The following is a 10,454-nucleotide window of genomic DNA, read 5'->3' on the forward strand; positions in this document are numbered from 1 at the left end:
CCAGTGTAGACAGACCGTATTCTGAGGTGGATGCGGGGCAGAGGCTGCGGGACGCTGCCTGCCTGGCCGCCGTCAACGCGCCGCCGCGTCGCAGATACGCGGACCCTCAACGGCGAGGCTGGGAAGACGATCCCCCCGCATCCGGGTCTCGGGAGCCTGCCGCGCGCCCTTAAAGGACAGACGCCTGCGTCACCCGGCGCCCGGCTAGCGCCGCAGCCAGAGTCGCCGCCGCCCCCACCCTCCAGGACCCCCTGGCCCGGGCCGGCCTCCTGAGCGACCCCATTGGCCGGAGGTCCGGCGGGCGGAGGCTCCCATTGGCCGGCAGCCAGTTCGCCTCCATTGGCTGAAGAACAAGCGGGACGGAGGCTCCCATTGGTAGGGGGCTCGACGGACGAAGGCTTCCATTGGCCGGGCGCTGCGGCGCGCCGCACGGCCTTCTGGGAGTTGTAGTCCCAGCGTCGCCGGCGCCGCCGCCATTGTCCGGCAGGCAGTGAGTCGAGCGGTTCTGGTGGCGGGTCAAGCTGTTGGTTTAGGGTCGCCTCGGGCGCTTGTCCTCAACTTCTCGTTCCATGATGGACCCCGAGAGAGAAGCGGCAGCACTGGCGATGGCTATAGGGCCGCCGGCGGAACGGCTTCAGGTAACAATAATAATAAAAATAACGACGGCAGCGGGCCCAGGGCCGAGTTTCCCGCAGATAGTGACCTCTAACCCTCGCAGCGCGCGGTGAGCAGGGCACGGGCATTGTCCCCCTTACACACGGGGCAACAGGCGCAGTCGACGCGGTGACCGGCCGGGGGCGGAGGGGTGCAGCCGGGGTTCGAACCCGGTCCTCTGGTCCACGAGTGCGCCTGCTCCGCTGATGCCCCGGCCCCAGGATCTCGGATGCGGCTTAGGGTCATTCCCCAGGACAGGGCTGGTCCCGCTCCCGCCGATACCCCTGCCCCGCCCCAAGGCCGACCGCCGTGAGGACGGTGACAGTGACCGAGATGGCAGGTGTTACCGAATAGAGACGCCTCGGCTTGCGGAGTCGGCAGATCCCCGCGGAGAGCCCCGCCCCGCGCCACCCCTGGCCTGGGCGCGGGGCACGGCGCCTGGGAGTGAGGACGGGTCACCGCGCACCGCGTTGGTGTGGCGGGAGCGGCAGCCCGGGTCCCCGCACGCGGGGCTGTGGGGAACCGCGGTCCAGGGCGGTCGGTGCCTGCAAGGCCACCTGGGAAGCTCCAGCAACTGTAGACACAGGAGCCGCTGCCTGTGTTCTCCACGGGTGTCTCCACGTGGCAGGAACCAAAAATAATTATCTTTCCTGGAGCTCTCCGTCTTTGAAATTATGTACTTGTCTTTTTTTGTTGTTCACGGGGGGTTGCATTATTTCAGATTTGGTACGCAAAGCGCAACTATTGATAATCTGAGATTTGCACGTTTTCAGATGTGTGTTGCAGATTTGCGTGAAATGCAACCACACTTTAGTTTGCTTTTGCTGTGGATGGAGGAGTGGGCAGGGAGTGAGCAGCGTCAAAGAAAATCAGAGCTGGACAGTAGTTAAAGCAGTAAAAACAAATTTTATTCAGGAGCTGTTGCAATAGGGGAAAAGAGACCAGTATAAAACTGGGCTCAATTTGGAATACCACAAGGAAAAGTGGAGACTTATAGCATGGGGGGCAGGTAATTCTTGGTAAACTGACCTAATGGGATTCTAGCTGAAGCAGGCCAAGTGTACAGATATTACCTGGAGGACTGTGGGGCATGAGGACTTAGAAAAGGTATAGAGAGTGATCAGATATGGAGGGTGGGGATTCTGGCTAAACTTATTTGACAGGACTTTTGGTAAAACTGGTGATGCAGAAATGGACACAGAAGCCCAAAGGTCAAGGCCTCGTTGAGAAGAGGGTTTAGAGGAGACAGACTAAAGTTTAGTCAAGGAGAGTCTTTGTCAGCAGTAAGATAGGCTTAAGTTATCTGTTGCTGTGTGACAACCCAAAACTCAGATGCCTAAAACAACAAGTATTATCTCGCAGTTTCCAGTGATAGGAATCCTGGAGTGACTTGGCTGGTGGCTCTGGCCTTGGCTCATGAGGTTATAGTCAAGATGTCAGCCTGTACTGTTCTCACCTGAGACTTGACTGGGGGTGCAGGATCCACCTCCAAGATGGCTCACTCACAGGACTGTTGGCAGGAGGCCTCAGTTTCTGCCATGTGGGCCTCTGTGGAGCTGCTTGGGTGTCCTCGCATGGCATCCCGCTTCCCACATAGTGAGTGATCCAGGAGAGGGCAAGGTGGAAATCATGATGCCTTTTGTGACCTGGGGTCAGAATTCAGTCTGTCATTTACATAATATCCTATCAGTTACACAAATCAAACCTGCTCAGTATAGGAGGGGACTACAGAGGGCAGGGGATCTTTGGGAGCCATCTTGAAGGCAGGCCACCACAGGAGACAAGGACCAGAAGTGGAGGGCTTTGAGGTCCAGTGTATTAACTTCCCTGTGGCTGTTGTAACAGATTACCACAAACTTGGTTGTTTAAAACAATACACACTTATTCTTACAGTTCTGGAGGTCAGAAGTCGAACTGGGCTAAAATCAAGGTGTGAGCAGAGCCACCCTTGCTGTCGAGGCTCCGAGGGAGAATCTATTTCCTGCCTTTTCTAGCTATTGGAGCTGTAAGCCTCGGATTCCTTGGCTTGTGGCCTTTTGTCCTTCTTCAAGTCAGCAGCGTAGCCTCTTGCTTTAGTGGTCACATTGCCTTCTGCCTTTTGTAGTTAAATCTCCCTCTCCCTTCCCCTTAGAAGGACATTTGTGATTGCATTTAGGGCCCACCTGGATAATCCAGGATAATCTCCCCATCTTAAAATCTCTAATCATATCATATAGTCCCTTTTGCCACTATGGTAACATTCACAGGAACTAGGATCCAGGTATCTTTGGGGGCCATTATCCAGCCAACTAGCCAGGCTGAAAGGGGTCGTCCTCTATCCAGAGGTGAGAAGGAGCCATTCAAGTGTTTTAAGCAGGAATAGCATGGGTTGGAGAAAAACCATTCAAGCATGTGAAGGGTGGCGGTAGGAGAGATACTGAGAGCTAACTAAGGCACCGGGATGGAGACGGGCTTGCCCAGTGACTGAAGTGCTGGCTGATGCCGGGGTGGCTGGGTCAGCTGTGGGAGAGTGTGTGGAGGAGAGGGGTCTGATGTAGCCCATCGCTCCAGGCGCCAACAGTGCAGAGCAAGAGGAGAGCTGCAGGGGTCTAGTCTGAGGTGGAGCAGCAGGAAGACAGCAAGGAGTGGCTCCTGCTACAATTCCAGGTGGAGACGTGAAAGACTCACATGATGCCACTGAGAGGTCTCATGGCCTGGGTAGACCAGTACCCAGTGGACCAGTACCTGGGCTGTCACTGGCAACTCATGCAGAGTGGGCGATGGTGGGTGGGGGCAGGAGGCACAGGGAGCATGTCTCAGGGTTGGAGGACCTTCTGAGTGGGAGGTGAGGATACGGGACAACAGAGACCTTTATTTCCAACCAAAGGGTGCTGCGTGTTTCCTGCACAATTTTTGTCAGAACCACATGCTACCTGTACTATAATTTCTTTAATATTTTTAAGTCTATTTGTGTTTTTCTTAAAAGAAAATATCCTTTTAAAATTGAGATATTTGGTATGTGATTTTGATTTGCATTTCCCTGTTGGCTCATGATGTCAAACATCTTTTCATGTGTTCATTTGCTATTTGTATATCTTCTTTGAAGAAATATCTGTTTAGATCCTTTGCCCATTATATTAGGGTTGTCTTTATTATTGAGTTGTAAGAGTTCTTTATATCTTCTGGATACAAGTCTCTTATCAGATATGTGATTTGCAATTATTATCTCCTATTATGTGGATGTCTTTTCACTTTGTTAACATTGTCCTTTGGAGCACAAAAATTTTTAATTTTGATGAAGTCCAATTTATTTATTTTTTCTTTTGTTGCCTGTGCTTTTGCTGTCATATCTAAGAATGCTTTGCCAAATCCAAGGTTTGAAGATTTATCTATATTTTCTTCTAAGAGTTTAATAGTTTTAGCTCTTACGTTTATGTCTTTGATCTTTTTTTTATTATTAAAGATTGGCACCTAAGCTAACATCTGTTGCCAATCTTTTTTTTTTCCTTCTTCCTCCTAAATCCCCCTAGCACATAGTTATAGATTCTAGTTGTAGGTCCTTCTGATTCTGCTATGTGGGATGCTGCCTCATCATGGCCTGATGAGCAGTCCCATGTCCACACCCAGGATCCCAACTGGCGAAACCCCAGGCCCGCAAAGTGGAGCACGCCAACTCAACCACTCAGCCAAGGGGCCGGCCCCTTTGATCCAATTTCAGTTAACTTTTATATATGCTGTGAGGTAGAGGACCAACTTTGCTCTTTTGCATGTAGCTATCTATTTGTCCTGTAGGAAGTGTTTTGCAGTCACTTAATCCCTGTCACAGCTCCCAAAGAATGATTTTTTTGTAGACAAGGAAATGAGGCAGAGGTGGCTATCTGCTCTGCGCTTCTTGAGGAGGAAGTGGCAGAGCCAAGACTCTGATCCAGAAATATCTAGCTTTCAACCATGGCCACAGCCAGCCCACAGAAGGGTTTCATTTGTGGGACATGTTTTAGATACATTGCATCAACTTATAAAAATTAAAAGTTTTCACGTAAAAACATGAGCCATATTTTAGCTTCTTGCCAGAGATTGGCAGTTTTGATGACATGGGGCCTGTATTCCCCGTGATCAGTTGGTTCTGATTCCTGGCTGCCACTTCAGATGGATCACATATTACCTGTCTCCTCCAGCGTCACCTCTCACAGGTTAGGTCCCGTTGTCAGCACTCATGCTGCCCACTTCAGTCACTTGTGAGCCAGCTTGGTCCCTGGAGGCAGGCGAGTTTCTGACTCCAACTGTGCACCCCTCTTTTCAGGGAGGATGATGAGCCTTGCTTTGAATCTGAGGATTGGTTAGCACATCACTTAGCTGTTGCTGCATAACAAACTATTCCAAAACTTAATGACTTAAAACAGTAATCATTTTTTTAGCCCAAGGATCTGGAACTCAGCAGCTTAGACCCTTCTCTGAGGCACCCTCACTTATCTGAGATCGGTTGTAGGTCAGCTGTGGTTGGCTTGCATCCTGCCTGGTTGCTGTCACATCCCCTTGCAGTACAACTCACACCGACATGCAGCAGCCCTGGAGGTGCCCAGTAAGACCTGACTCATGTCACTCAGCACGTGCACTCTCTTAGGACACTGGTCTGCCCATCTTCTTCCCCATTCCTCCTCCTGTTCCCGAGAGCACTGATGGGGACAGTCCAGCTGATCGAGAGTGTGTCTGATGTTTCAGGAGCCAGTGACGTTCCGGGACGTGGCTGTGGACTTCACACAGGAGGAGTGGGGGCAACTGGGCCCTGCACAGAGGACCCTGTACCGTGATGTGATGCTGGAGACCTTTGGTCACCTGCTCTCTGTGGGTAAGGCCCACTTCCTGAGCTGGTGACTAGATTCCTATGGTGACTTATTTTTCCTGGGTTGTAGGTCGTAGGGCCTCTGGTCTGTGGACTTGACCTTGGACTGGGTATCAGGGACCTTGGGTTTTCATTCCCTGTGGGACATGCAGGCAGGGAGTTTCTGTCCCAGTGCAAAGCCTTCACCTTGTTTTGAGGTGTACCCATGTCCCTGTGGTCAGGAGTCTAGGGCTGGAACCTGGGCTGGTTCCTTCTTCCCAGAGCAGACTCCCACATTCTGTATCTTTCCCTGTTTCCAGGGCCTGAGCTTCCAAAACCAGAAGTCATCTCCCAGCTGGAGCAAGGGGCTGAGCTGTGGGTGATGGAGAGAGGAATTGCCCAGGGCTGCTGCCCAGGTGAGAATCACCCATCCCTCCCAGTCCTTGGTGACCACTCATCCACTTTCAGTCTGTAGGTTTGCACGTTCTGGATATTCCATTTAAATGGAAGCTTACACTATGTGTCCTTTTGTATCTGGCTTCTTTCATGAGCATGTTTTCAAGATTCAGTCACGTTGGAGCTTGTGTCAGTACTTCATTCCTTTCTGTGGTGAGTAATATCCCGTTATATGGATACCCACATTAATTTATCCATTCATCTGTTGATGACATTTGGGTTGTTTCCACTTTTTCACTCTTGTCAATAGTGCTGCTGTGAACATTCCTGCACAAGTTTTTGTGTGGACTGACATGTTTTTGTAAGATCCCTCTGGGTGCTGTGCAGAAAGTCCAGTTTAGGGGCCAGAGGCGAGTGAGAGCAGGAGCCTGCCACCTAGCCAGCCTCGGCTCTTCCAGCCCCTTTCCCTGGGCCCCGCTCCCCTTTGTTCCCTCACATCGGAGGCATGTAGTTTTGAGTACTTGCTACCTGTCAGCTCTAGGCACTTGGCCGTGGACATCCTGGTGTGGTGAGATGGACCCTGAGTGAATGAATACATAGTGTGCTGTGGACAGAATTCCAGCAGGTGAGGGGGCTCAAGACAGCTGGGGCGAGCAGGGAAGCCTGGCCTCCAAAGATGTCCACGTCCTAATCCCTAGAACCTGTTCTGCTGGATTATTGGGTTGGCTCATTGTAATCAAATGGTCCTTGTGTTGGGGGAGGCAAGAATGGAGATGTGACGTCAGAGAGAGAGACTTGAAGATGCTAGGCTGCTGACTCTGGGGGTGAAGGAAAGAGCTGAGGAGTGCGGACACCTCAAGAAGTTGGAAATGGTGAGACTGCTGTCCCTCCTAGAACCTCCAGAGGTTATGCAGCCCTGCCGACACCTTGACTTTAGGACTTCTGACTTCCAGAACTGTAAGAAAATAAGTGTGTGCTGTTGTAAGGTGCTAAGCTTGGGGTAAGTTGTTACAGCAGCCATGAGAAACTAAGACACTTCACTTCTCTGCACCATCAGAAGCGGAGAGCCTGTGCCTGCTCGAGGGGCAGTTCTTGTTCTGGAGGATTCCAGAACCTTGGGGCTGGTCCTTGCAAGGTTTGCTGAAGATGTGTGGGCACTTCTACTTGGTAATCTGGCGTATCAAACTTCAGGTTTCTAGACTGAGCTCCTCGTCTCCCCTCAAGCCTGCTCCTTCCCTGCTCTGTTCAGTGGCTGCCTCCCCAGCTTCTGAGGGCAGGGCTTTCGTCTGTTAGGGTCATTCTTCATCCCAGCATCTAGGGCCACACAGTAGATATCTTAGGCTTTACAGGCCACATGCAATCTCTGTATGTTTTTTCTCTTGCTGCTGTAACAAATTACCATGAACTTTGCAACTTAAGACAACACACATTTGTTATGTCATGATTCCGTCAGTCAGACTCAAGTGCTTTGTCTGCTCTGGATCTCACAAGGCCAAAGTCAAGGTGTCGGCTGAGCTAGGGGTGCTCGTTGGGAGGCTCAGGAAGAATCTGGTCCAGGCTCGGTCAGGTTGTTGGCAGGATTCAGTTTCAGGCAGTCATAGGACTGAGGTTCCTGTTTCCTTGCAGACTGTCAGCCAAGAGCTTCTTAGCTTCGGGAGAAGCTGCTTGTGTCCCCCTGCATGGCCAGCCTCTCTCTTCTACCTCCTTCTCCTGATTTTAAGGATTCAGGAGATTGCTTTGGGCCCACCCAAATAACCCAGCATCATCTCCCTGTTTTAAGGTTGAAGGTCAGCTGATGAGAGACCTTCATGTCACCTGCAAAATCCCTTCACAGCAGTACCAAGTGACTGTCTGATTGACAGCCAGGGGACAGCTTTAGAATTCTGCCTGTCTCTGTCACATACTCTCTTTTTAAAAAATTTCCACAGCCCTTTGAAAACATAAAAACCATCTGTCACTTAGGGGCTGTAGTTTGCTGGCCCCTGATCCAGGCCAGTACCTGGACCCATGGCAGATGCTCAAGAAATTTTTGTTGAAAGAATGAATGAGTGAAGCTGTATTTGCTGAAGGGGCACTTGGTGTCAACATAAGAGCAGAATCAGGATTTGCCTGGAGGCAGGACTTGTAGTTAGGACATAGGCCTCTGTGTGTTTTTTCCACCAACCCCTCAGAGCTCTTTGATTTTCTTTCAGACTGGGAGCCTGGACCTGAAGGTCGAGTGCCACCTGAGGAGCAGGGCCTTCCTGAGGAGGAGCCATCCCATGTCTCAGGAAGGGAAGGCTTCCTGAGGGATGCTCCCTGTCCCACAGCACTAGGGGGAGACTGGGAACATGAGGGCCAGGTAAAGACACCCAAGAAGGACCAGGATAATTTGAGGCAATTGGAATTTAGCCTTGAGGAAGCACCAATTCGAGATAGAGGCTACAAAAGTCTCGGACTTGGAGAAAACTGTGTCCTGAGTTCAGTCTTAAACCCATTCCTGGGGATTACTGGGAGAGAAGGTTTCTGTACTTACAACTCACAGGTTACAGACACAGAGCGTAACTCAGGCTTAGTCAGTCAGCAAATAGGCTCCTCAGGAGAACAGCCATGTGACAGCAGTGACTGGAGTAAAGCTTCCAGTCAGGCCATTCCTGTTGTGGAACTCACACGCAGCCAGGTACAGGATAAGCCCTACAAATGCACAGACTGTGGGAAGTCCTTTAACCATAATGCACACCTCACAGTACATAAGAGGATCCACACAGGAGAGAGACCTTATATGTGCAAAGAGTGTGGGAAAGCCTTCAGCCAGAACTCCTCCCTGGTTCAGCACGAGCGAATTCACACAGGAGACAAGCCCTATAAGTGTGCCGAGTGTGGGAAGTCTTTCTGCCATAGCACACACCTCACCGTCCATCGGAGGATTCACACCGGAGAGAAGCCCTATGAGTGTCAGGACTGTGGGAGGGCCTTCAACCAGAATTCCTCCCTGGGCCGGCACAAACGGACGCATACTGGAGAGAAGCCATACACCTGCAGTGTGTGTGGGAAATCCTTCTCACGGACCACTTGCCTGTTTCTGCATCTGAGGACTCACACTGAGGAGAGGCCCTACGAGTGTAACCACTGTGGGAAGGGCTTCAGGCATAGCTCCTCCCTGGCCCAGCATCAGCGGAAGCATGCTGGGGAGAAGCCCTATGAGTGCCGCCAGAGGCTGATCTTTGAGCAGACACCAGCTCTAACGAAGCACGAGTGGGCGGAAGCCCTGGGCTGTGACCCACCCTTGAATCCAGATGAGAGGGCTCCCCGGAGTGATAGGCCCTTCAAGTGTAATCAGTGCGGGAAGTGTTTCATTCAGAGCTCGCACCTCATCCGACACCAGATAACTCACACCAGAGAGGAGCCCCGTGGACGGAACCGGCGTCGTGAGCAGCCATTTGGCCGAGGCTCGCACCTGGGCCAGCCTCAGCATCAGCACCCACACTCGGGCGAGCACCCTGGGGGCGAGACAGAGGCGGGACAGCCTGCAAACCGGGCGCTTGCTCTATTTGACATCCACGAAATCATGCATGAGAAAAACCCGGTGCATGTCATCGGGGTGGAAGAGCCTTCCATGGGCACATCCATGTTATTTGACATCAGAGAATCCACATAGGGAAGAAAGCCTACAGATGACTTTTGAACCACAGGTACAAAAATGTGGTGAGTCCACATAATATATCCACAGAAAGGGGTACTAGGGGTAGAAGTGGCGATCGTGACCTCTGATGTCCTAGGGAAATCGTGCTTCCTGACACCTGAGTTGGTGCTTCTCAAATCTGTCAAGCCCAGTGTCCCTTTAACCATAGATAATTGTACTGTTCCCTCTAACACCCCGAAATAAATTCATAGGTAATGTAGTCTACACACATGTGTAATGTCAAAAAATCAATATACAGCCCCATTTTGTAAAGGATAATTAAAAGGAAAGTAATTTGTGATAGAGTAACTTGTCCTGAGTTGGTACAGTATTTATCTGTTTGACTGTGTGGGCCATTACACCCAGAAATCTGGGACATTGCCTGTCACTTGCCATCTGGCACACGAGGTGCGATGTTGGCCACAGAAATATTGTGAGGGGCCTTCCTGTATGGGATGTGGTTTTCCACAGTGGTGACTAACTCCTGCAAGAGCTTTGAACAAAATAAAATGCTGTTGCGTTTCTGGAAGATTCTGTATAAAATTCTAAGCATGCAGGAATTAATTTGTGTTAATATGTGAAGTTGACTTAAGATCTCAGTTCATACATTATAAACAGGTTGTTTCCCACATACATATGTGATCCACTGGGGCCACTTCTGCACTTCACAGTCATTAGAGCACGCTTGGCTCCTGCCCACATGTCAGCCACACTCACGCCCAAGTTAAATGCCAGAGAAGCCACTGGGAAGACCCACAGCATTCCCTTGGGGTGTCACAGCTCCTTTGAAGACCATTGCCTTAGAACAGCCAGTGCTGCTCTATACCAGAGGTTCTCAGTCGGGGATGGTTTTGCCACTCAGGGGACATTTGGTGATGTCTAGAGACAATTTGGTTGTCATAAGTGGTGGAAGGGAAGGGTGCCCCTGGCATCTAGTGGGTTGAG

At 51.0% G+C, this 10,454-nt stretch overlaps 1 protein-coding gene across 2 annotated transcripts; it reads left to right on the forward strand.

The window, feature by feature from the left end:
- Positions 1–338: 338 nt before the first annotated feature.
- On the forward strand, positions 339–10,038 carry ZNF8 (zinc finger protein 8). Of its 2 annotated transcripts, none has more exons than XM_003362245.5 (4): positions 339–638; positions 5,353–5,479; positions 5,773–5,868; positions 8,041–10,038. In XM_003362245.5, exons 1-4 carry the CDS (start codon positions 570–572, stop codon positions 9,483–9,485), a joined length of 1,737 nt encoding a protein of 578 aa, XP_003362293.2. In that variant the 5' UTR covers positions 339–569; the 3' UTR covers positions 9,486–10,038. The 2 variants fall into 2 exon arrangements, with proteins under 2 accessions (XP_003362293.2, XP_005596673.1); XM_005596616.4 differs by having other exon boundaries at positions 447–638; positions 5,773–6,061.
- The last annotated feature ends 416 nt before the right edge of the window (positions 10,039–10,454 follow it).

This window comes from Equus caballus, chromosome 10, assembly GCF_041296265.1.
Source record: "Equus caballus isolate H_3958 breed thoroughbred chromosome 10, TB-T2T, whole genome shotgun sequence".
In the NCBI taxonomy this organism is placed as follows: domain Eukaryota; kingdom Metazoa; phylum Chordata; class Mammalia; order Perissodactyla; family Equidae; genus Equus; species Equus caballus.